The sequence below is a fragment of the Anolis carolinensis genome, chromosome 6, assembly GCF_035594765.1.
Source record: "Anolis carolinensis isolate JA03-04 chromosome 6, rAnoCar3.1.pri, whole genome shotgun sequence".
Lineage (NCBI taxonomy): Eukaryota > Metazoa > Chordata > Lepidosauria > Squamata > Dactyloidae > Anolis > Anolis carolinensis.
In genome coordinates, this window is record NC_085846.1 from 25,729,869 (window position 1) to 25,757,319 (window position 27,451).

Sequence of the window (27,451 nt, forward strand, 5' to 3'; positions counted from 1 at the left end):
TCACCCCTTCACCCTTTTCTTTTTCTTCCACCAGGCCCCTAGAGGATAAACTCAGTGGACATTGGATGTGTGCCTAGTCCCCCTTTTCATCTATATATCATTCACTATGTATATGTAAATACAGCTATTTCAAAATCCAAAAAATGTCGGGCCCCAAGCATTTCAGATAAGTGATATCCAACCTGTCTAAACTGATATTATGCAATAATGGCAGGCTAAAAGGGTGGAACACTATGTCTTTTTTTAAAAAAAATAACTGGATAAAAGACTGGAACCAAGTTGTTTGAGCCCCTGCTCCTATTCACCTCCTCTGCTTCAAAGGAGTTCAGGAGTCAAATGTTGCTGAGTGGTGGAAGTATTATGGGATAGTGTTCCCCAAACTACAACTTCCACTCCAACCAAAGGCCATGATGCCTCTGGTTGATGGGAACTGTAGTCTAACTGCTGAAGGGCACTGGGTTGGGAATGGCTGGCATAGATTTCACCAGATCAGGAGCCGATTCCATATTCTGACTTTGCGGTTGCTTTTCCTTCAAGCCAGTTTAATACTATGTCAATTTTAAATGCCCATTTATCATAACATGTAGTTTGGCAAATGATGAGAGGCTATGTACAAAACCAAAAGCTGTTTTGAAATTTCTTAGGGTGTAAACACAGGGTTTTGCCATTGCCTCCAGCAGGCTAGTTGCAGTACAGGCAAGAGTTTCTATTCATAGTAAATTTTAATTCTTTCGTCTCCTCTGCTCTTTCTCCCTCCCTCTCCTCCTCTCCTCTCCTCTCTTTGCTAAGAAGGTCAGAATGATCTTTTTCCAGCATCTTGTTTTAATCTCATAGCAAACCTGTGAAGTTGCAACTGCTTCATGGTCTCCCATAAATATGTCAATAGGGTTTTGATTGTGTATTCCTGGATAGCAGGAAGTTGGCTTGGATGGCCCTTGTGGTATCTTCCAATTCCATGACTCTATGAGTTTGGATCCTAATTTCACCCCTTATTGTAAAATGGATCAAAATCCAGATGAGTGTATTCTGCCCATGGGTACCCTAGAACTGTATTTAATAAGAAGGGTTAACATTGGGAGGCAGGTTCTTAATTTTTCACCCTTGCAGGAGGAGGGCAAGTTAGTGTCCCTATCCATTACCTTTAAAACATGCTTAAGGATGGAAACTCTTGAAAGCACAATATGTACTTTGAAGTCCCTTGCTTGTATTTAGTGTAGCTTACTTTCAAATAAGTGCATAGAATAGGTTGTAGGCAGCCTTTATTATTCATGTGATGAATGAATTATAACAGCTTTCATAATGCTTCTAAGTGTAGAATCATTTAGTATACAGCTGATAGATAATTCCTGAGGAACCTCAACTACATTTGAATTTTGGTGGTCCAATATTACCAAATATTTTAAACAGGACGACGGCCTTCTCGGCTTTGTCTTAATGGGGACTTGAACCCTTTTGTCTCCTGTTCTGGGATTAATGTCGGCCCAGCATGATTTATTTCAATACCATGGGAAATAATAAAGAAGAGAGTGCCTCTGAGCCTGTAGTGAGTGCATTTGTCTGCCACCTGACTGTTATCCTCCACAAGCCCTTCCCCACATCTGGAATTATGACAGACTTTCCATTTCAGATCTGCTTATAAAATGTTGAGTCAAGATAATAACAATGAAGTAAACAGCCCTGGCTATCTCTCAATGGGCAAAACTCTGCTTGAAATCAGTAACATCTGCCACACTCCTCCTCCTATTGCCAGTCAGTGGCCACTGTTTATGTTCCTTTCCTGTGGGAGGTTTGGGGTTTAAGAGGAAATGGGTTAAAATAAGTAGTTGCTAAAACAATTCAGTCTAATGTCAGAAGATTGGTGTCTCCCTCCTTCCCAAAAGCAATGTATGTGAATGAGTGTGCATGTCTAGTGTGTATGTCTGCTAGTTAAAAGACTGGGAATGGCTCAGAATTATGCACATGTGTGTGTGTTTACATATTTACAGAGAGAGCCCTATAAGTTTTAACATTAGCGTTCAATGCTGGAACATTGAAACTGTTAGAGAAGTAAGAGCTGTTTGGTATCTCATCCTTCCCCTAAGGAAGTGACTGGGCGTTTTTGTACAATAAAGAATATCTACATTTGGTTGAAGCACATACTAGTCAATTTGCCATTAGAAAATGTGAGAAATACTTGTGGATCTCTTTAAGATAGTTTTATTTATTTCATGTCAAAAGCATTGCATAACAAATACATTTAAAAATGATGAAAAAAAATAGAGGAAATCACAAACAACTAAATAGCTTTAGACCAGAAACGGGCAACAGCAACCGCATTGTCCGTAGCTTTAAACAACTCCTCCTCCGTGCATGAGGCAGGACATTGTGGGCAAGCATACATATGCGGAGTTGTTTGTTCTGCTCCACAGTCACACAAGGTGGAGGATTCCTCCAGGTAGTGCCACCTTGCCAAGTTGTCTTTAGATCTGCCCACTCCACTTCTGAGTCTGTTCAGGGACTTCCAAGTTGCCCATTCTTGGTTTGCCCCTGGAGGAAGACCCTCATGGGGGGCCATCCAGTTAGAATTGCCAGGTTTAGCTGCCCAGAGGGACACCCTTGCTGCTGCTGGAGGAACATCAAGAGGAGTGGTGGTTCTCATGAAGCCCTTCCTTGATTTGAGTCTACTGAGAGGAGGCTGATAGTCATGCAGTGGGTGGCTTTCACAATGTTCGACCTTTTTTCTCTCACAGTTAGCAGCAACTTCCCGTCGCACGTCAGGAGGGGCAATGCCAGCTAACTTGTAGAGTTTATCAACAGGTGTAGGTTTAAGGCATCCTGTGATGATTCTGCATGTTTCGTTTAGTGCTATGTCCACTTGCTTTGCATGGGCAGACTTTTGCCAGACAGGACAGGCGTACTCAGCAGTTGAGAAAGACAAGGCCAGGGCTGATGTTCTTACTACTTGTGGGTCTGCACCCCATGAGCTGCCAGTCAGTTTCCACAGGATGTTGTTGCATGCAGCTACTTTGTGCTTGGTGTTCGTGCAGTGTTTCCTATATGTTAGTGTTCGATCTAAGGTGACACCAAGATATTTAGGATGGAAACAGTGTTCGAGCTCTTGGCCTTCCCAAGTAACTTTCAGTTTCCTGTTGGCTTCACGGTTACATAGGTGGAAAGCACACACTTGTGTCTTGGCAGGGTTGGGCTTCAGGTGGTTCTCTTTGTAGTAGCTGGAGAGGTCTTTCAAGGCATTAGTGAGTTGGTTTTCAACTCACTAATTGGGGGACACGGAAAGAGCCTCCTCGAAGATTGAATAAATTCAGTCGGGCGTCCCCTGGGCAACGTTTCTTGTAAGCGGCCAATCTTTCCACCCCAAAAGCATTGGATGAATGGATGAATCCCAAAGGTCTTTATCAAGACCATTGCTAACGATTATGTCTATTAATATAGAAGGTTTGTCACTTGCTAAGGAAGAACTATTAGCCAAAATGTCTGAGGACATTTCGTGTGACATCCTATGTATACAGGAAACACACAGAGACATCATAATGAGAAGACCAAAAATTCTTGGAATGCAACTGGCAGTGGAATGACCTCACAGACAATATGGCAGTGCCATTTTTGTACGATCTGGTGTAGCAATCTCTGCAACTTCCCTCACAGAAGAGAACAATATTTAAGATAGTAATCAAATTGGAAAGATGGGATCTGAACAACCACCAGTCTCATGCACACACACATGCAGGATCTGGCAAAGAAAGGAAAAACACTTGGCCTTCTTTGTAAAACATATGAAGTAGCCTTATTTTTAAGTATTTGGGTCATAAGGAGGTTAGAGAGGGAAGAAGAACATGGCTGCTGTTTAGCAGGATGCAGGAAGAGAGAGGATGCAGGAAAAATGTGGACAAACAGAAAATCGCTATAAAAATTACTGTCTAACTTTCTAAAGAGTCATGTGCAAATGAGCAATTAATGGATTTTAAAAAATGGATATGGACACACAAAGTTTGATAACTGTAGCAGTGACACATGCGGTGATGTTGTGTTTGCGCATTTTCTCTGCCTATGCCTTTCTATTCCTGCTGAAACTGGTAGCAGAACTTCTACAGTTTTGCTCTTAGTTGCACATTCAGGTGTACATTTATTTGTGGTATTGGTTGCATTGCTCAGCTCTATAATGTGCCATTCAGGACAGTGACTGCACAGCCCATTCACGGTGTAATTCTGCATGTTGAACTTTCTATAACTGTGTAACTGGTTTCATTCTATAGAATCCTGGGATTGGAGTTTAGGAGTAGCAGTTAGCCATGTGCATGAAATTCATTCCTACTGCTTCTACCGTTTCTTTTGTGTCTTCTGTTTAGTCAGAAGCACGAAATGGGAAGCCCCCACACAAAAATCTGCTTGACACAATAGTCTGCTTTCGTGTGCATCTCAACTTGCCTCCTAGCCTTGGAAAGAGAGTGCGTGTGTGGCAGGGTGTGCAAGCAGGCCGGCCCAGAGCTCAGCTGCAGGTGCACTCTGAGCCTGCCTGCACGCCCCACCACACATGCAATCTTGGAGTGTGTGGTGGGGCATGTGTGGTAGAGCATGCAGGCAGGCAGGCAGGCCCAGAGCTCAGCTGCAGGCGCACTCCGGGCCTCGTTGCACGCCCCACCACACACGCACTCTCAGTGTGTGGCAAGGTGTGTGTGGCGGGGCGTGCAGGCAGGCCTGGAAAGTGCACGCGCCTGCCAGTGCCTAAAGCAAAGGACCTTTTACTCTAGAGTAGAAGCAGCAGGTGCCAGGTAAGAAGAATGCACGCTGGGAAGGGGAGCCAATGGGTGGGAAGCCCTCCCCCCATAATGGTCCGAAACAAAGGAACTGAAAACAACCTTCCCAATTTTGGGAGACTTACAAAAAACTGACTGGGGCCCTCAGTGAAAGCCAGGACGCAAAGCAGTACAAGGTTTCTCCCAATTGTACATCCCTATTTAGGATCCTCAACTAGAAAGTTCTAGTACCTCACCAAACAATTCCATAGGATGCAGCCATGACTGTTAAAAGTGGAATCACAAGACTACCTATTGCTATCGTCGTCGTCTCACTCGTTCAGTCGTCTCCGACTCTTCGTGACCTCATGGACCAATCCATGCCAGAGCTCCCTGTTGGCCATCACCTCCTCCAGTTCCTTCAAGGTCAACCCAGTCACTTCAAGGATACCGTCCATCCATCTCGCCCTTGGTCGGCCTCTCTTCATTTTTCCTTCCATTTTACCCAGCATCATTGCCTTCTCCAAGCTTTCCTGTCTTCTCATGATGTGGCCAAAATACTTCAACTTTGCCTCTAATATCCTTCCCTCCAATGAGCTATTCATTGTGAAAAGTCCTTTGCTCCCTATGTGGGAATGAGTTGCATTTCTATTAATTTATGGTGATAATTCTTTTTGCATCCATACAGATAACAGATGTGTTTATTTTCCAAATCAATTGCCTTTTTTCTTTTTAATTATGTGTTTGTTGGCAATGAAGAAGTGTTCGCCTTAATAGCTATGCCAGATAGCACCTCTTTTGTTTGGGAAACTGGTTCAGGCCTTGATTGTATCGTTAAAATGACTGGCCTGTTTCCAGCTGGGAATTCATTATAGAGTCATCATTAATGTTTATACATTACTGTTCTGCAGAAAGTTAATATAACATCATCATCTATTTCGAATTTTCACTTCACTTCCTGAAGTTTAGTTTCTTGTCCTCCTCTTGTTCTCCTCTTCCTCCTCTTTTTCTTCAGCTGCCTCTTCCTTCTCTCCCCCCACCCCCAATCTTTTTCTTATTTTCTTAAATAGAGAACATGCTTTTTTGAGACAGAGTGCCTTCTCTTCATGTGAAGAGCAGGAGAATAGTGTCATGGATGCTTCATAGGACTCTTGTTTTATCCATTTGAACTGAAGAGATAAGGACTGAACCTAACACAGCGCAGTATAGTTTCAGTATCAGTTTTAGTCTGCATGCCATTTGTATCATCCCTTTTTCAAAATCGATCTTTTAAGTAGTGTTAAAGCACTTTGCCAAAGCACATCTCTGGCTATACATTTGTAAAGATATGCTAAAATAATAGCAAAATGTCACTTATATAATAAAGAAATGTTAAACTCCTGTACCCTTATAATGACATATTGTACATGCATTCTTTTAAAATTAAAAAAATCAAAGCTTTTAAGTGCAAGGAACTTAATTGAAGCAATTGGAATTTTTCATTTTTTAAAAAAATGAAGATATATATTCCTACAGTGCTGTACTACTGCTTTAAAGAAATGGTGTAAGGCTATAAGAGAGTGAAAAGCACTACATACCCATAATGCTAATAATATATTTTTTAAAACCAATCCTTTCCAGACATGACTATTAACCATAATGCTAAAATGGTGCTGACTGGAAAAGGTTTTTAAAAAATAAAAAAAACATTTTAAAACATACCTAGTGTTTTATAGCATTGTTATATGAGTGCTGCACTATAGAACTCTCTGCATTTAAGAAACATTCCAGTCTTTTAATGTGCCTTTTTAAAATCACAAGATAGATAATAGAACAATTAACAGGAGGTTTAAAATGGCACCTTTTGCATAGAGTATAATGATGGTTGCTGTCTGTGATAGGCCGAGTTGCCCAATAAAAGCTGCAGCCCCTCTATAGAAAAGAAGAGTAGCAGTAAGAGGTAGAAGTGCACAATTCAGCCAAAAGGCATGCAGTTTGGGGGTGCATTTTTGGCTAACCCCTCATGCTGTTTACCGGGAAGTTATTCAAATTGGGAGGGGTATTGCCATTTTCATTCGACAAAGATTTGGGCCATTGGCTACAATGGGAAACTTTAAAGGCTCAATTTTCAGCCATTTTAAGGCATATTTGCATGAAATCTACCTTAGTTTAGACTCCATTTACAACTGCAGACCTGCCAAATTACAGATCAATTCATCTCTCTACTGATTTTTAAGAATTATTTTAAGTTTTTACCATAACAGTTTTTAAAATAAGACAAACCACAAAAGAGGGTTCTGGGAATTGTAGTTGCTGGTTGCGTCCATTCTCAGCCAATCAGAGCATGGACACAACCAGGTTTTTTATTGGCTGAGAAACACAGGGAGAAAAAAAAACTTCAACTCCCATCAGGAACTCAAGAGACTTTTCAATGCCTGCCCCATGCAAGTGCTGCTGGGAAAGCAGGTTCCCAGGCTCCTCTCTCTGAGGAGGAGCCTAGGAAACTTTCCAAAAAGAAATGGATGAATGCTGCTGCTGCCGGGGAAGGAGAAAAAGACCCTGCAATAAGCCTATATTTTCCAGGAGCCCCGCAGCAACACCTGCCTCAGGTATATTGCAGATTTAACTCTGTTCTCTCCAGTAGCCAATAAAATCCGGCTCTCTTAATCCGTTTTGCTGAGCTTTTCAGTTCTCTCCTATCCATTCTGTTTTCGGAGAGTATATGAAACGGACCACCAAATATTACAGACATTTTTGTTCAAACTGATTCAGGCTCAAGCCTACTAAGAGGCACCAGTATGGATAGAACATACTGGAACACACATATGTTGTGCATATTATTTGGTACATTCTATTGTGTTTGTACAATACAGTAATCCCTCCACATTTGTGTTTTTGACTTTCGATTCTTCAGATTTGATTAATCACAAATTTGATTTATAACGTTCTCTCTACACATTTCTAGATCTTCCAGTGTGACTGCATGGTCCACTTTCTTGGTCCACCAATGGGATTCTGTATTCAGCTTCCATAGAATTATGATAGAAGACCTAGATATTCCTAGAGAAGTGTTATCTTTATTCATATCCTTTTACTTTCTTGTACCCATAACCTCAGCAAAGACGGAAGATATCTGTCTGAATGCACCATAGCTTCCAGGCCTGTAGCGAGGGGGGTTAGGGGTTCAAACCCCCCCCCCATTTTTCAGGTTATAAAAAAAAACCTGGTTTACTCATGAATTTTAACTGGTTAACCAAATCCCCATGCTAAATCTATGAGACGCAAAACATTAAGAGTCCCTCCAGGCACTATCTCAAGCAGATATTGACAGGTTTGTAGCGGGGGTGGGGGGTGCTAGGGGTTCAACCCCCCCCCCTTCCAAAATTTTTTTATGGCTACGGCCCTGATAGCTTCATTTCCACCTCTAAAGCTGAGCAAATTATGAGCAAGAGGAGCAAGGGAAAATACCACCCAATCTACATATTACATTGAACACCTTGAAGGATGAGAAGAAAGAAAAAAGACAGATGTAACCAATAAAACAAAGGAAACTCCAAAGGAGGTCCTTCTAGAAGTGATCTCCACTCCTCAGGCAGTCCTATGCCAGTCCTGGTAAATCACATGCTGATTCATTGGTCTGCATGAATGTGCTTCAATGTGAATATTTTAGCAGAAAAATAAACATCTGTTGACTGAACCAGAGATTTGGAGCAGAGGTATGCACATTACATATGTTTACCTTAACCTGTCTCATTTGTCTATTTTGATTGCAATGTAAACTTGAAAGGCCTGCAGAAATTAGGGAGGATTAGCAAAGGGGGCACTGTTGAAGGAAGAGGGGATGGCGAAATATCCTAGCCATTTGGAAAGCAACAGATGCGGTCAACGAAAACCAGGCTGGAACTTGTAGAGACAGGAGCACAGTGGGCTGCTCCCTTCACTTGATTGCTGGAATAGATACAAGATGCGATGGGGCACAGGTATGCATATTTATTCACATCTGAACAGTACACAGTTACAGTTGTCCACGCAGCTGCTACAGAATCATCTACCGCCACACAAGTGCATCTTTCTCCCCTGAACCCCCACCCACCGCTGCTGTCCAGCAATGTCCCCCCTTGACTCCAAGTCATCCATCCATGCAAACTGAAACACAAGGGGAAGAAGTCTTTGGACAATCACAGTGAAAACCTACTGACCGATCCAGTGCTTCTGTTGCAGAAATATTTATTGGCAGTAAGAATGTTCTAATAAATTTGCATTTGTATTACAGGCAAACCATGGGACAAGGTAATAACATTAATTAAAAAAGGTTCCCCATGTGTCACAATAAACAAATGAAATATATAAAAGGCAACAGAGATTTTTTTTAATAGATAATAACTTTGGCTATTTTATTTTTCTCTTTCCAAAGAATTCCTTCCATCCTTCCTAAGATACAGAAACTGGTCAAAAAAGTCATATGAGAAACCATTTCCAAAGATTTATTCTCTCGTTCATGCAAATGCCATTTTGAAATAAGCATGGCTCCAAAATAGTACACTTTTGTCCATATTAAATTGAATTACTGAATGGAACAATCCCATTTTACAGCCATGTTTTGATCTGCATTCTCCACACTCCCATCTCTACTCGTCTCTCATCTCTAGATGGTTGCTAGCTGAAGAATTGGCCACCTTTGTATTTCCAAGATGTTAAAAAAAAAAGAACATTTGGGTTTGAATTCTGAAGCAGGGATATTACTATTTGTAAATTTCATTCCAGCATGCAACAATGAATAATTTCCCTACTTTTCTGACTGCTGCAAGAAAGTCCTTGAAAAGTGAAGCCTTTTGATGCTTCTTCTGTGCAAATAAAATACAAAATCCAGCATCGCAAAGTGTTACAAATGTGCAATCACGTGTAATCACCTGACCCAGCTCCTGCATATAATCTCCTAACCTCCATTTTACAGCAAGAGGCAGCTGGAAAGATCACCCTGGAGCACTTCTACCAACAGTAGAATAGATCTTCACCACTTGGTGAGTTTGGGGCTGTTAAGATAGGTTTAGGAGGCATTATGGTGCCAAATTCTGCTACAATCACAATAGATGTTGAATGTGTTGTTCTTCTGCCTGTGGTGGAACAAATCCCTAAATGAAATCAAGGCTTACTGGAATCGCTTGGCTAATCCAGAGGTTCTCTAGGTGTGTGTGCACATATAATAAAATTTGGCTTCTTCCCATGGTCAATGAGATCATTGACAATATGGCATGCCAGGGATTCTTCAGATGTGCACTGAAGTCTAATGTGGTTCCCAGACATTGCTTAAGCCCATATGCACACTTGCCAGGGTTGCCAGGACATCATGAAAGCACATGAGGTCCACGGGAGGCCTTTTAGACACAAGATTCACCCAGGACTTGCAGCTGTCTTGGTTTCACTTGCATTCTAGATTGTGAACCAGATGCTTCCCTTGCAGGGTTTAATATCCAAGATGATATGAGATTATGGTACTAGTATTTCACTACCACAAAGTCTCTCCAATGAACCACAATTGTTATATTATCCATAGAAGGGATAATCCATTTTCAGAATTTCTTAATATTTTGTGAATTAGTGATTATAACTTTCAGATTGAGAAGACCATGACACATTACTTCTTGTCGTTTGTTATGTTTTTTTTGGTTTTTTTTATCATGTGTTGTTGTTGTTTTGGAGGAGGGACCCTAAGTGTGATAAGAGAGTGACGTAAAACGTAAAATCCCTGTCAAATTACCTCCAAAAAACCTTTTGAAGTAACTAGACACCAATACTAATTAAACTCATTATGTTGCTTTTGAAAATGTTATTTTTTATTCCCCTGTTGCTCTATAAGTAACTAGCTGTCTCATATTATATTAGATCTGATACTGCCAATAATTACTACAGTTTGCTAATCATGATCAAATCTGATCATACAGATGAAGTTCAAGAAGTTTGTATTTTGTGCTGAATGCAGAAATCAAGCTACCACATAGGAAAACACTACTCACTATGCTGGAATGATCAACAAGAATTATATCATGCTTCCATCAATCTATTTAGATATAGCAGAGGTGGAAAGGAAAAGGCTGGTTTGCTGCATCGTACCTAAAGAGGACAGACATGCTCAAGCATCCTTCATACTCAAAGACAGCTAAAACATTCTGCTCTGTCGTTTGGATTATTTTACCTAATCATGTCATGTTCCTTCATATGAAAAAGAAATTATGTGCAGTGTAGGAGTACAAGAATAATGATTGTATCATGAAAGACCTGATACTAATGACCCATAGCTCAGTAAATAGCATGTAAAAATCTCAGATTCAGATTCTTTTTTCTGTGGTGGGGAGCTTTCAGCCTTTTAAATGTTTTGGATAACAATTCTCATAGCACCTTACTATTACATTTTCTGAATAGAGCCAATAGGAGCTCTAATCCAAAACACTTGGAGAGCCATGTGTTCTGCATACCTGCTCTACAGTTCTACGCAAAATATGATCTTGAATAGCTAAGCTAACAAAAATAGTACTCCCTTTCCTTCACCATGTTGTGATAATCCCTTTGGAACTATCATTCAATGTTGTATAAAATAAACTTCCAAGGCAAATTTTGGACATTCCTGTTAAGGCAAAAACATTCCAGTGGTTTTTAAAAAGGAAACAGAATGGATGAAATCTTCTTACTGACACACATGCACATCTCCCATTTTACCATGATACGTTCTGCAGCCTGCAGTGTTCCATTCATCACCGTATACCCTATTACAACAGCTGCCAAGCCCTATGGATCTACTACTACAATATTTGTTATATTTTTTTTTTAAAAAAAACAACAATATCCCTACACTTTATTTCTTGCGTACTGCAGCAGGATAAGAGTCAGTCTCCATTGCCCAATCCCTTCCCCCTCCAGACCCAATGAATAGCTGCAGTAGCTGCCCTATGAAGATTGGTAGTTCACATGAAGTGGTTACACATACACACACCACATAAAATCTTGGTCAATGAGTCTAGATCAGAGCACCCACATTTCTTAGCTGAACCATACCCCTCATCATACATAGCTGATCTCTTTGGATGGGATGAGAAGTTAAAATCCCCTTCTGTACAGAGCCCAGAAAAGTGATGGTTGCTTACCTGTAACCATGTTTCTTCGAGTGGTCATCTGTGAAATTCGCACATATGGTAGTTTATGTGCAAGCTCGGAATCTTCTAGCAAGCTCTTCACAGCCTTATGGCTATAGCCCCATCCACCTTACCCAATAGGCATATAGGATGTAGGAGGGGCTGTAGCCTCAGTTCTTCTGCCTCAGTGCAGTGGTAGAGACATGGAGGCATGACAATAATGAGAAGGATGGGCGGGGATGTGCAGATTTCACAGATGGCCACTCGAAGAAACATGGTTACAGGTAAGCAACCATTCCTTCTTCTTTATGGTCTCAGTGAAATTGCACATATGGTAGACTAGGAAGCTACAAATCTTGGCTGGTGGGTGTCATGGCCCAACTGAGAAGAGGACCACTTTACCAAATCCAGCTTGTCGCTTGGAGAGGAGATCAATCTTGTAGTGGGTTGAGAAAGTAAGTGGGGTGGCCCAGGTGGTTGCCCTGCAGATATCTTCCAGGGGTACACGAGTGGGATTGAGTGCCCCCATGCTTGTTTATATACTAGTTCACAGTAGTGTTTTAGATCAGTAGTTGCACTACCTGTCCCTGAAGGCATGGCTCAAAGGCTCTGAGGACCTTCTGAACTGCCAGTATAGCTCTAGAAAATTAATGTGTCAATAAGACTTCTTCCGCTGACCACAGCCCTTGGGTTGCGAGAGTTCCCACATGTTCCCCCCCAGCCTTGGAGAGGCATCTGTTGTAAGTGCCATTGTCAACCCTGGTGCATGAAGGGGAGTCCCTGCACAGTTGTTGGTTCGTATAATCCACCACCATAGTAAACGCTGAACCGTCCGTGACATTCTCAGACTCGTAGAAGCCAGGCCTGCAGGTGCCACAGCCGGAGATGCACAAATGGCTTTACTGTTGTTGTTGATGACATTTGCCATAAAATCAACTGGTTGTGCTTGGCCGATAAGTGTGGGTCATGGAGCACTGTCACCCAAAACATTCTGAAGCGGCCGTGTAGAAGATACGCTCTGGATTCTATGGAGTCCAGTGTAGTTCACTCCTATAAACGGAATCTGCTGTATCGGTTGGAGACATGATTGGTTGATCACCAGGCCAAGGTCCTGCAAAAGGACTAGAGTAGTCTTTATTGGATGAAGAAGCAGTGAAATGGTGCTGTGCATCCCCTGCAGCCACGGAAGGCACAATCAGATTGGCATCATATGCTTCCAACCTAGCATTGGGCTGCCTTCACAAGAGGAAGCAAGGCCACATCTGGGTGCTGCGCAGGCACCTGCTTGAGACAAGTGGTGTCACATCTCCCCTGTGAATGCTTGAGGCCTTTATTTTTCTTGTGTTTCTCTTTATGCTGGTTGGCATTTCTGCCCGGTGAGGTCACTCATGGGGACCTGGCATGCTTGTGCTTAGGTTGCCATGCCACAGGGAGGGAGGTCACTGACTGTAACAAGCTTGGTGCCACAGCCTGTGAAGGGCCAGGCTTCTCAGAAGCTGCTCGCCTAGCTGTTGGCATGAGAGGGAGCAGGGCCTTCTCATAAAGGAGTGCCTTCAAGTGGGTTTCGCAGTTTTTATGGGCCAGGCAAACCAAACAGATCTGGACATAGTGGGATTCCCCCAAACACAAGAGGCACATAGTATGCCTATCTGAATCTGGCAGTTTGCCTCCAAAGAAAACACATTTTTAAAATTGTGCAGTAGACATACTGGCCTAAAGGTAGAGTAGTCAACCTGCCCAGGTGAGGGTCACAGATGAGTTGTAAACTAGTTGGGGAGGTCTGAGGTCAATACTGTTATGAAGTGAAAGGGCTAAGCTAGTCGTCATCAAACAGTCCGATGTCAGGTAAGTTTTTTTGAGGTTCCTAAACGCTGTTGCTGCAACTGCAGAAAAAAGGAATTGAGGCTACAGCCCCTCCCATGGCCTATATGCCTTCTGGGGAAGGTGGGCGGGGCTATAGCCATAAGGCTCTGAAGAGCTTACTGGAAAATTTTGAGCTTGCTGCGCATGCACAGAAACTACCATATGTATGATTCCATAGAGACCATGAAGAAGAAATCACCTTACTGGATAATAATTCCTAAATTCCTCCAACTAACATGAGCAATGGTGATTGGAAGACTCTGGAAAATGTGATACAGAAAAAGTAGCTGTTTCAAACTTTTCATTATGTTCTGGCATTCCTCTAAATTTGATTTTATCATTTCCACAAGCCACCATCATTTAATGCATGTGCATATCAGGGAATTCTTCTCTCTACTTAGTTTCAATTCAGAAGAATAACAGACACAGTAAAATAATACCCACTAGTGGCCCAACTTGCTGAAAAATTCCAAACAATAAGTTCTTAAACAGGTTTATATAACTGTTCAGAATCAGAATAAAACATAGCAAAACAGATCTTCCTTGTAATATGTATCAGGGTTGGATGAGATGATGGTTCAATTCCAGTTCACCGTTCTTGCCCCAAGGATTTCTAATTATTCCTCATAGCTTATGGACACCTTTTTCCCCTGTGTTTTTCTCCCAGTCCCTTTTAATATTGATGAAAAAGGAAAATGCTAGCAAACCCTAGAAGTCGTGCATCACAAGATGCAGAAATAAATTCCAATTTTGCTCAAAGAATTTGTTCATACAATCTGTGTAAAAGCAAGAAATCTCCTATATTTACTGTAAGCCTTAAGGCCACCCAGGGGTTATTTCGCTCTACCCTTTTAATACTACAGAGGTAATGGCTTGATAACCCACAGTGTTTGGTTCATAACTCTTGAGAAAGGTTACAGAGTACAGTTTCCAAAGTCTCACCAACACAACACCTGGACTAACATTGCACCTGGTTTTTGGCTTGATTTATAGCATCACAGTGATTATTAATAATTCACACCCATTAACAAATGCCATCTGCACTGTTGGTTGGTTGGTTGAGACTGGTTCCACTCCTCAGTATGGCTTATAACCCTTTTGTATCAGTGCTGTCCAGTTTATGATTCTGCTAGCTTTGATCAAATCCAGGAAGAAAGCTACAGTGCAAGGATCACTACGGCTTACTTCAACTACAGGAATGTATCTGAGCATGAAAAAAAAAAGAAGGCAGGGATTAAGATGCCATCACTCCAATGCACAGATAGAACTGTGGATGATTTTGCTTTTAGTTCCATTCATAAATTTCAAGGTTTGATCAGTGTCACTTTGATACCCAGAAATCATGTCCTTCCCATCTTCTGTCTGCCTCTCTTCCTCCCACCCAGAGATCATCCAGAAATGTCTTTCAAAACAAGTCACCACAGTGTCCTCCTCATGTCATATATCCTCTTGCTCCAAGCCCAATATTTCATCTTCTTCTTTTTTTTTTGCTTTCCTTAAATCCATCACCAGTCATGCAACATATTCAGACAGACCTCCATTTGTTCCTCAGTTTAGGGGACAATGGTCCCCAGAAGGGATGAGCCGGTGATAGAAGAACAAGAGGTGGAAGTACGGAAACAGGATTCACATAGAGGAGAAAGGAGAGGCACAAAGATGAACGTTTTCAAACAGAGGCACCTGAAAGAGGGAGGCCAAACTATATTGGCATTGACTGGACGTGGTTCTTCACTCTTGACTTTTAGCAGAACCAAGAAAATGTGGTCAGTCCAAGAAAGTTAAACCATGATAAAACAAGTATTTTGGTTATCTTCCTCTGCTTCCTTTCAGCATATAACAGTTTTGACACTGGCAAGAGATACTGGGTGAAAATACAGAGGAGAAGAGAAATAAAACCAAGTCAGTGCATATAAGACTGTTTCAGAGTCCCTCGAAATGGTAGCCTACGTAAGAATAAGCACCGCTTTTTAAAACTGTCCTTCGCATGCTTTCTCCAAGGAGGCACCAGTGAGGGAAAAGCAAAGTGTGGGGAGTAACAGAGGAGTTGCTCAGAGCACCTCTGCCCCTTCTCCCCACTTCACACCGGTGAGCTAGCAGTGGATTCGCTGTAAAGGTTTTCCACAATGTCTCCCCTTTGGATTTTACGTAAGGCAGAATAAAGGGCGTCCATTGTGGCACTGTCCTTGCTAGACCAATCTGAGAGCAGGGCCCGGACGGGATATTCCTCCTGAGTAAAGGAGTCTATGAGGTCCTCCTTGTAGCCCAGCTCTCCAGCCAAGTGGCGCCAAGTCTCCTCCGTGGAACCATTCAGCAGCTTCTCAACTTCCTCTCGCTTGTTAGCAGGCAGATTTGTATAAAGGTTCCCATCTCCTTTGAGGCCTGGATTGGGGACAAAAGGTAGGGTAGGGAAGAGGATGACCTGGTTTTAAAGCAAAGACAACAACAACAACAACAACAACAACAACAACAACAACAACAACAACAACAACATAAGATATGAGCAGAGCTGTTGATGACTAGGGCTCATTCAAAGGATCATTCTAAGTCAAAGCTGCCTTATAGCAAATAACATCAGCTGGGATATGGGCATTTTAGGTACTCAAGCCCAACCATGTCAGCTTTGGAGGAAAAGAAACCAAAATATTTGAATCAAGAATATGAGAGATAATCACGCATATTTGGTGAGTGTCGGAGTAGCAGTCAGAGGCGACATATGCAAAATAAATATGCTCTGACCATTAAGAAAATATTCTTAGCATGAGAATATACAGAAATGAAAATAAAACACACCTATCAAATACCAAAAATGTTGAAGAACTGCCCTTCCTTATGTAGGGGCCGGGCTGTGGTGCAGCTGGTTAGTAGCCTGCTGCAATAAATCACTACTGACCAAGAGGTTGTGTGTTTGAAGCTTGAGTCGGATTGAGTGCCTGACTGATAAATAGCCCCAGCTCATTGTTTACCTAAGCAACCTGAAAGAGTTGCATCTGTCAAGTAGGAAAATTTGGGGACCGCTTATGCGGGGAGGTTAATTTAACTAATTTACTTCACCATAAAAATGTCTAGCAGCGTAGTGCCGAAAGATGAGGAAGTACTCTATCAAGAACTCAGTGTTACAGTGGATGATGAAGCAGCAGCTCTGCCTGTGGCTGGAATCAAGCATACCTCATGAAGCCAGAAGCTGGAATGTTAAATAGCCTCTGTGTCTGTCTGTGTGTTGTTTGTCTAATGGCATTGAATGTTTGCCATATATATATATATATATACATTGTAATCCGCCCTGAGTCCCCTTCGAGGTGAGAAGGGCAGAATATAAATACTGTAAATAAATAAATAAATAAATGTATTTTGTCTCCTAAAACAAGAATGGTGCCTACAATCAAGATGAACTTTTACAGAAGAAAGCCGGAAAAGAAGAAAGAACAATGTAAGCTAACACAAGAAGATATCAGATTTAAACCTAACTAATAATATTACTCATCTCTTTGTTAAATACAGTGGAGTCTCACTTATCCAACATAAACGGGCTGGCAGAATGTTGGATAAGCGAATATGTTGGATAATAAGGAGGCATTAAGGAAAAGCCTATTAAACATCAAATTAGGTTATGATTTTACAAATGAAGCACCAAAACATCATGTTAGACAACAAATTTGGCAGAAAAAGTAGTTCAATATGCAGTAATGCTATGTAGTAATTACTGTATTTATGAATTTAACACCAAAATATCACGATATATTGAAAACATTGACTCCAAAAATGCGTTGGATAATCCAGAATGTTGGATAAGCAAGTGTTGGATAAGTGAGACTCTACTGTAAGTGTAATGGAAATGAAGATTTAGATATAATAACCATAATAACTCCAATACCCCCATCTTCCCTTTTTCTTTTTTACCTGACTTTTACACCTTTCTCCCGTGTGTGTGTGTGAAAAAAGGAAATGCACACATACACATACACACACACACACACACACACACACACATATATACACACACACAAATGATGACTATTTATATGTATGTTTAATAGGTATGTATTCTCTGCCAGAGAGTAACATAGTTGTAACGCATTCAGTACCATATATGGATCCCTTCAAAGTACTGTATCAATTTGTATCTAACATCTTCAATTTATGCTAAAGTGACTGTGAAATAGGCTTGTACAAAGGAGTGGGCCACTAAAAAAAGATTTTAAAGGACGTGATACACTTGTTTATACAAATACTGCACGGCTTTGTTTGAACACTTCTCGGGTATTGAAATAAAAGTGCCTCCCTACAATCATGCAAAGAATCTTTCTAACCACAACTACATATACATGACTAATGCCAGCACTGTCCTTTCTGAGGACTATGCAGAAATACATCCAACTTGTCTGAGAGTTGAGTTGATTTCCAGATAAAGAAATAAAAAGTGATTCACTTGTTTGGACTTTTGTTTTGAAAATAGGTGGATCTGTAGAACCTATCTTTTCAGTTCTATAGACAAGTTGTGCAGGATTTCTATCCTTAATGTGACTATTGGGACCTAAGGGGGTTGGGTAGGACCTTGTAAATATTGTAGTTGCATTTCTACTATGTTGTTTTGCTGTTTCCAGCTTGTAATTGCTACATCTGATACCTGATCCCAAATGTAGCCTCAAGCAATGCGTCCCCTGGTTTGGAAGCCAAGAAATAATTCTCTACATATTGCACTGTGCAGAAAACAGTGGATGGGAAACGTTTGCCCCTCTGGAGGTTTCAGGCTGCAACTCCAATAATCCTCAGTAATTAGCCAAGCTAGATGCACTTATAGAAGTTGAAGTCCAAGACATATTAGTTATAGAAATATAGAATTGGAAAAAAGCACAAGAGTCATCCAGCCCAATCTCTGCCATGCAGGAATACACAATCAAAGCATTTCTGACAGATGAGCATCCCACCTAGTTTAAAAACCTTCAGAGAAAGCAATTTCCCAACACTTGGATGTAGCATGTTTCATTGTCAAACAGCTCCCATATTAGCTTTTCCTAATATTCAGGTAGTTCCTCAATACGTGAACTGCCATGGCTCAATGCTATGGAATCTTTCTGTGTGTGTGTGTGTGTGTGTGTGTGTGTGTGTTGCTTGATATACTAGTTTGGCCTGTTTGAAGCTACTGATTATAGGTAATGGCCTGTTTCTACTCATCAGACTTTGCTGGGATAGATGTATAGGACTTGATAGGACCAATTTACAAAACTGGGCACCATAGAAATGGAATCTATTGAGTGGATAATTCTCCTCATAGCAAGCCAAAGAGTTTGTAATGTTTCTGTGGTATGCCCTATGCCTGCAGAAGTTACTTATTTTGATGATGACTCCCAGATTCCACACTTGCCAGGCTGGCAGAGGAATTCTAGGAGTTATCAGTTAAATAATTTTTCCAAGCTCCGCACAGTGTGTTCTATTTGTTCCTGAACCCATCTCCTCCCTTTAGGCTTCCTCCCCAAGCAGTGTGAACACAGCCCACCCGTTTACCTTGCATTGATGCTGTCTGTGTCTGTGGCTGCTGATCATGGAGACTCTGGCTATCAACTGAAATGCCACTGTCACTGTGAAGCTTCTCTCCTTCCGGTGAAGGTGTCTGGTTGACAGGGCGGTTGTTGGCACCCTGCTTGTTCTGCTTGCAGCTGTTCCACCTAGAGGTTGAAAGCATTTCACAGCTGAATCTAAGAGATATCCCACTCCTGCTTTCCAAGCTCAAGGCACATGCATATGTATCACAAACCATGGTAGATTCCCTCCTCCACACCACAGCAAAATGTAGCTGCCCTGGCAGACCTCATGGAAGGAACTGTTTCAGCAATCTAGACACAAGGCTGCAGCTTTCCTCTCCACCATAGAATCATAGAATCATAGAATAGTAGAGTTGGAAGAGACCTCAAGGGCCATCTAGTCCAACCCCCCGCTAAGAAGCAGGAAATCGCATTCAAAGCACCCCCGACAGATGGCCATCCAGCCTCTGCTTAAAAGCTTCCAAAGAAGGTGCCTCCACCACATTCCGGGGGAGAGAGTTCCACTGCCGAACAGCCCTCACAGTGAGGAAGTTCTTCCTGATGTTCAGGTGGAATCTCCTTTCCTGTAGTTTGAAGCCATTGTTCCGTGTCCTAGTCTGCAGGGCAGCAGAAAATAAGCTTGCTCCCTCCTCCCTATGACTTCCCCTCACATATTTGTACATGGCTATCATGTCTCCTCTCAGCCTTCTCTTCTGCAGGCTAAACATGCCCAGCTCTTTAAGCCTCTCCTCATAGGGCTTGTTCTCCAGACCCTTAATCATTTTAGTTGCCCTCCTCTGGACGCTTTCCAGCTTGTCAGCATCTCCCTTCATCTGCGGTGCCCAAACTGGACACAGTATTCCAGGTGTGGTCTGACCAAGGCAGAATAGAGGGGGAGCATGACTTCCCTGGATCTAGACGTTATTCCCCTATTGATGCAGGCCAAAATTGATGCAGGCCAGCAACTCAACAATCATCAAAGGTCACTGGATCAAATTGCCTGCTGTTCCAAAGAGAGACCTATGTGAGGAGGACATTCTGTTTCTTCTTCTTGCTTTGGTTCCTTACTCACCTCTGTGGTGAGGACGGGTAATAAAGCAAAAACAGCATTGAAGAAGTGTCCCCAGGACCCAAAGATTCATGGTGTGGTTGAAGCAATGGTACCTTTACAATGGTACCCTTACTCCAGGACCCAAAGATTCATGGTGCGGTTGAAGCAATGGTACCCTTGCCTTGCCTTGACAGAATGCCCACCCTCCCACATGTTCCCTACCCCTCCTTTATACCCTTCCACTTTGCAAAGAAGGGTTGAGATCTGAAAACAGGTTCTGTGTGTCAAGACATAAAAGGTATTCCTTCTGGTTTCAAGCTATGATCATGTTGCTTGTTAGAAGCAGACCTTTTCTTGACAACAACTCCTTGAATCATCCTGGCACTAGATATGTTGGCTGAGATTTTTGTAAGTGCTATTGTTCAGAAAAGTCATTTTTCCAAACTCTACCTAAGGGTTCTCCTCACTTCCTTGAGCACCATGAGATTTTTTCCTGGAACCAGAACATGGCAAAGAAAACAGACTTTGGGGCTATCTGGAATTCCCAACTGCCCATACATCCTTCTGTCTTAGGGATTCATGTAGTGCTATTTACCTTTTGAAAGCAATGTATGCCACCAGTCCCACGACCACAGCTGCCAAAATGGAGCAGTATACAGGGATGAGATTGTCTGCTGTGCCACTTCGGACTACTGGCTGCGAGCTGCCCATGATTGTGGTTGCTGTGCCGGCCATGGTGCTCCCAGAAACATCCAAGGTATCTGGATCACTTGTGACAGCAAAGGGGCTTTCAGGGCTTTCTGGATCAAAATCTGTAAATAATAAAGTAGGAAAATAGGGATTAATTGACATGGAAAGCTGGGAAAGTTGTGGAGCTTTTTGACTATAGTTCCTTAAATCCATAAGTTTCTATGCCCCTGTTCTGGGGGAGGGGGAAGACAACACCACTGGAACTTATAGTATAAAAGGTCACCTTTCCATATTCTGGAAAAAGGCGAGGTTGCATTCAGACAAATGAAAGCTTGCATTTCAAATTTAAAGCATTATCTGTATCTTTCTTATATATGACTATTTGCATGGTGTTGATTGAACCTATTAGTCATATTGAACCTGTTAGTCATATTTGAACTTTTGCAAGTTCAAACATATATTAAAATGCATATACAAAGACAGAGCTTTCCTGTGCAAAAGTACCGTACATCTACAGCGTAATCCTATTGATCCAGTTCAATGAGACTTACTCTTCGAAAAGTGTTTACTAATGCAACCTCAATCATTTTGAAATAATGTGCTTCATTTCTCCCATTTTTTTAAACTGAGGCTAAGCAACCCCCTTACCCTTTTCTAATAATCTGATTGGGATAGGTTCTTTGTGTATCAAATTCTCATTTTCTGAGTTATGTGCAAACCCCAACCATCTATGGTGATACTCTCCCCATTTTTGAAGAAGAGATGTAAGAATGCTGCTTTCTTTTCTTTTTTTCTGGTAAGTTCTTATATGCGTATTTCAGGTTTTAGGTTTTTGTAGGCTACCTGGAAATGTCCTAATAATTTACATACTATTCTGAATGAATGCCTGAAAATTCTTTGTAATTTTTTAAAAAAATCTTCTTTTACTGTGCTTAAATAAGGCTAGAGGAATTATCCCATACTGGAGTTATGTAAGAAAGAAAATCAGAACTTGCATTTTAAAGTATCTAAATCACAAAATAACAGTTACTGTTCTTTTCTTTGGTTCCAGCTTTTGGCTGTTCAAATGTTGATGAACTATGACTGGAATTCACTTGGGGACCGGTGGCTTTTAAGTGAACTTACACATCTGGGAAATAGAATTGAGCAGTTTTGCAGCATCCATATTTAGCTACTTTTATGTTATTTACTATGTATAGAATCCTGCAAAGTGACCAATGACAATGGGACCAATGTGTATTGGAACACTGGCTAGAGCGGGCATGGGCAAACTTGGACCCTGCAGGTGCTTTGGACTTCAACTCCCACAATTCCTAACAGCCTACTTGCTGTTAGGAATTGTGGGAGTTGGAGTCCAAAACACCTGGAGGGCCCAAGTTTGCCCAGGCCTGGGCTAAAGTGTACTGATGTTTATCGCCACTTTCAATGCACATGAGGAGATTCTTCCTGGTACACAGTTACACATTCTCACAATTCACTAATGGGGTTTCTACAGTTAGGTAAATCTACATGACATAGTCCATGAAAGAGAATTCCTGTCCAGATTTTCACCAAGTTGTACCACTGATCAGGTTGATGGAGACTAATAGGAATCAGTGTTCAACTGCTTCTTGAATGCTGGAACAATATTCCCTATTGTTGTGTTGGTTACCAGTATTCTCAGCAAGGTAATTGCTGGGACTGTAACTAAATTAAAAATTGGGAATTGTTTTAACAGTGTTGTGGAACATCATATCATGTAGAGACAAAAAAATATATACCTCGTCTGAAGTCTGTGACTGCCTCACTGGTGTCGGAATCCATTGAGGCAGTTGTTGGTGGAATTGTCCATCGTGGATGAAGAGCTGCCAAAAAGACAGGGGTGAACTAAGTGTCATCATAATCAAAGGTCCTTATTGCACTTTTCTTGAAGGTACCAAATCTCCCCCATGCTGTCCCCATAATGGATAGAATGGTATAAGAACCATGGTGCCATCTTCAATGCCATCAGTGTTTCACGTGTTTAGTCAGGGTACCTTCCAACATTTTGCAGACAAAAACCAGAACATATGTGGCCAAGCAACATTATAGTGTGGTCAAAATCATGTGCCCATGGGCAAAAGTTTTTAATGAAGAAGAATACACAAAACTAGTATTTTAACAGGAACTTTGGAATTAATATAATGACTTTAGGAAAGCCTTAAGGAGCCCCGGTGGTGAAGTGCGTTAAAGCACTGAGCTGGAGACCAAAAGATCCCAGGTTCAATCCCCGGGAGCGGCCGCTGTTAGCTCCAGCTCCTGCCAACCTAGCAGTTTGAAAACATGCCAATCTGAGTAGATCAATAGGTACCGCCCCGGCGGGAAGGTAATGGCGCTCCATGCAGTCATGCTGGCCACATGACCTTGGAGGTGTCTACGGACAACGCCGGCTCTTCGGCTTAGAAATGGAGATGAGCACCAACCCCCAGAGTCAGACATGACTGGACTTAATGTCAGGGGGAAACCTTTACCTTTACCTTAGGAAAGCCTTAGTTGGCTGGGAAACTTAAAACTCCACTCCTTCCTCTCCCCTTCCTCTTTAACTGAGCGCACACTATATTTTACTTTGAACAATTAAAGTAAATTAATAAAAAGGGCGAAATTCAGAGGAGAGAGAAACAAGGACACTTTAAAAGCAGGTGGAAGAAGATTAAGTAGGCTTATCCCTGCCAAAACATTATGGGATATGGGACATTTGAATCCAAATCCCTAGCCTTCCAGAGTTTGTCCAGGGGTGGCTGGTGCACCCATTGTGGCGAAGCACTGAATCCCCTCTAAGTTTGATGGCTGCTCCTTCCAAAGCTGCTCCAAGTTGGATGGCAGCTCTATTGATGCCAAATCTCTACCACAAAGTGGACAATACCAAAACAGCTCTTATATAACCTGGAGCAGTTGCAGGAGGAATTGCTGAAATTGGGAAGTGGATTTGCCAACACTCTGCAACAACAAACCAGCTGCCCATGAGTCTGTCACTCTTTCAGGGCCAAATTACCTATATGCTAGGAGTTCTGTGCTTGGTTTCCTCATCTCCCACTCTCCTGTCTTTCCATCCATCTGTTTGTCCATCTTTCTTTTATTTTAGTCAAAATGCAGGCATGGAAAATATCAGTTATGTGTAGATTGGAAAGGGTGGGTGCAGTGTTTTTCTAAATTCATAACTCAAATGTACTTTTGTGAGTACATGCCAATATTGTGTTTGGTCCCCTCCTACCATTCTCTGCAACTTCAATGAAAAACTATTATTCTTTTTCTCCACACTCTTCAGACAGCTGTAAATTTGTGGTTTTGCTTCAGAGAATGAATACTCAAGCTACAACCCAGCTTCTTCGTGCTCATTTTAGTTAAGCAATATTATGAAAGTCATGGCAAATGTTTGCATTTGTCGTCTTAAATCTTGTTTTGTTCTTTTCTGGAAAGCTGAACCAGTCTCTCCTTGATGCAACCACACAAACACACATATTCCCTTAATGCTGCTGCTCTGATCCATTTTTGCTTAGGTTTATAGAATTTGGCAATGCCTAAGGGAACAGCTGTTCCTTTTGCTTTGCAGGTGGTAGAACTCTGAAACTTCCCCACCTGGAGCCCAGTTACATCACAGCAACACTTACCCGTCTTCAGGGGATACTATACTGCAATGTATATCTACTCTACCAGTCAGAGGTGGAATTCTTGTGGTTTTGGGTTCTCAAGGTGTCCACCAAATATACCTTTCAACACCAGCCATCATCCACACTCCTTTAAGAAGGTGAAGAAAAGCTACTAGTATTTACTATGTCCCAAAGAAAAGAGGGCTTTTCTTCCATCTACCACATTGTTTTCTTCCTTCTGCCATGAAGACTTCTACATTTAAAACTACTGGGATTATGTTAATTCAAATACATATGCCGATAATTTAACTAAAAATAAAAGATGATGCTAGAACACTTATAGTCGGATGTAGAGGACTAGAAAATGTTTAATCTCATGATGAGAGAGAGATTCATTGATTATTTTCTGATGGGTAAGAGGAAATCTAGGGTGACCAATGGAACTGGCAGCAAAGGTTGACAGAGGAGGAACCTGAAAAGGACCAAGAGTGAGGAGCCAAGTAAATACATAGTAGACACTATGGGTGCACACTGCATATACACTGTAAAATTAATGCAGTTTAATGCCACTTCAACTGTCATAGCTCAATACTATGGAATCTTGTGGGTTCCAGTTTTACAAGGTAGTTTTCTCTGGCAAAAAAATGCTGGTGCCTCACCAAACTATATATCCCAGAATCCAATAGCATTGAGTCACGGTACTTAAAGTGGTGTCTAATTGCATTAAGTCTGCAGTACGGATGCAGCCTATGTCTCAAGCATGTGTCAAGTAGAGGGCTTGCTCTGTTATATAGAATTTAGAAATTTTACTTTTTTCGACTACCAACTCTTAGAATTCCCTAACCAGCATGACCAGGTGCTATTTCTGGAAGCTGTCATCCAAAAACTGTATTGTCCACAGATGAACTAAATCCCTGTGCAACAAAAAAGTCCAAAATCTGGAACTCCCGCTGCTTTTGAACTGGCCATTTTGGTATCTCTTCAAAAGACGTTCACTCTGTGGAAATTCCCAAAGATGAATCATTTTTCTCTCCAGGCCTAATAGCAACGAATCATCTACTACTTTCTGCAGGTTGCACCACTGTTAAAGAAACAGGAAGAGAGTGGGTTGTTTGTGTTTGTTTGTAGGCAATCCCAGGGAAATACATCTATATTGTGTGTGTTCCAAGCAAAACAAATGTAGCTATTTATTATAAAAAGATGAGCTTGAGATGTCTTTGCCAAGAGAATAAAGGAAAGTCAGCAAGAAAAAAGAAGAACACACACTGGGTGGTTTTGTTTTCTCGTCTTTGATGCATAAGGAAGATGAAGACAAGGGACTAGGGAAATGACTGTACTGGGAAATGCCCTGGTTCCATGAGGACATGTTCAAAGAATAAAAATTGTGGATGGAAACTCTCTAATCACAGCCTTCTTGTACCAGTCATGTGCATCTGGGCCACCTGGCTGAGCGGGCTGGGCATGCCATTGGCCACAAGCCTTTGCACATAGTTATGCGTATGTGTTTGCATTCAAGCCATCTACCAGCTTATAGTGACCCCATCAATTTCATAGGATTTTCTTAAGTGAAGAATATTCAAAGGTGGTTTTGTCTGTTCCCTCCTCTGAAATGAAGCTTTTAGCACCTGGTATTCATTTGTGGTCTCCCATCCAAGTACTAACCAGGGTTGACTCTGCATAGCTTCCAAGATCAGAATGTGATTTAGTGCTTTCAGGGTATTTAGATCTTGCACTCATTTGTACCACTTGAATTTGCTTCCATCTCTGATTTCTTTATCCAGCCAAAGGATGAAATAGTAGTTGTATTTTCAGAGTTAGCATAGCCCACTGCATGATTAGAGATCAAATGTTTCAGCTTTGTATTGTTTTTCTTTGTTCGTAAATTCTGGAGCCCTTGTGGGCTGCGAGACAATAGAGAAATCTGATAGATAGATGGCAGATAGATAGATGATAGGTAGGCATACAGACTGAGAGATAGCAATTAATTCCATTTCACAGAGTTTAGAAAAATTACTGTCATATTACAAAATGCTGGCTGGGAGAATTCATGGAGTTGTAAACTCCCTGGTGAACCTAAGTCATAAATCACCCTTCCTGACACCCTCCAGGTATTTTGGACTACAACTCCAATCATCCCCAGAAATCATGGCCATTGGACTGCTATAGTGCTACTGTGTAAGGGCTTGGAAAATGCTATGGTGGCCACTTATACCACTCCAAAAGGGGGAAAAAAGCAGAATTCTGCATAGACTTTATATTAGATTAATTAAGGTGCATATTCAGATTAAAAAATGGACTATAATTTAGCTAGAAACGTGAGACAATTCACATGAGAGGAAGAAGACTTTGGGGTTTTTTGTGTTAGGAGCATTTGAGAAACTGCAAGTCGCTTCTGGTGTGAGAGAATTGGCCGTCTGCAAGGACGTTGCCCAGGGAATGCCCAGATGTTTTGATGTTTTTACCATCCTTGTGGGAGGCTTCCCTCACATCCCCGGATGGGGAGCTGGAGCTGATAGAGGGGGCTCATCCGCAATCTCCCCGGGTTCAATTCAAACTGGCAACCTTCAGGTCAGCAACCCAACCTTCAAGTCAGCAGTCCTGCCAGCACAAGGATTTAACCCACTGTGCCACCAGGGGCTCTGATAGATAGATAGATAGATAGATAGATAGATAGATAGATAGATAGATAGATAGATCGATATATCAGTTCTTCCGGCACAAGGTACTACCCGGGGGGGGGGGGGGGTCTTTGGTTAAGCAACCCAGATTTCTCCAGATCCAGTTTCAAAGTCTTTTCTATTCTTCATTCCTAGCTTTATTTTCAAACTGGTCTTGGACTGGATTAGTCTAGTAAGCAAGACAGATGATCTCTCTGCTACTGAAGCTA

The 27,451-nt window shown here is 41.7% G+C and overlaps 1 protein-coding gene across 1 annotated transcript in view; it reads right to left on the bottom strand.

Moving 5' to 3' along the window:
* Positions 1-8,919: 8,919 nt before the first annotated feature.
* Positions 8,920-27,451, bottom strand: part of ngfr (nerve growth factor receptor) — a 73,904-nt gene continuing 55,372 nt past the window's right edge. The window contains exons 4-7 of the mRNA XM_008113512.3: positions 22,720-22,803; positions 20,865-21,081; positions 19,202-19,362; positions 8,920-16,078 (exon numbers count right to left, since the gene is read on the bottom strand). Of these exons, the coding sequence (XP_008111719.2) occupies positions 15,777-16,078; positions 19,202-19,362; positions 20,865-21,081; positions 22,720-22,803 (764 nt within the window). The 3' untranslated portion in view covers positions 8,920-15,776. The remainder of the gene's footprint in view (positions 16,079-19,201; positions 19,363-20,864; positions 21,082-22,719; positions 22,804-27,451) is intronic.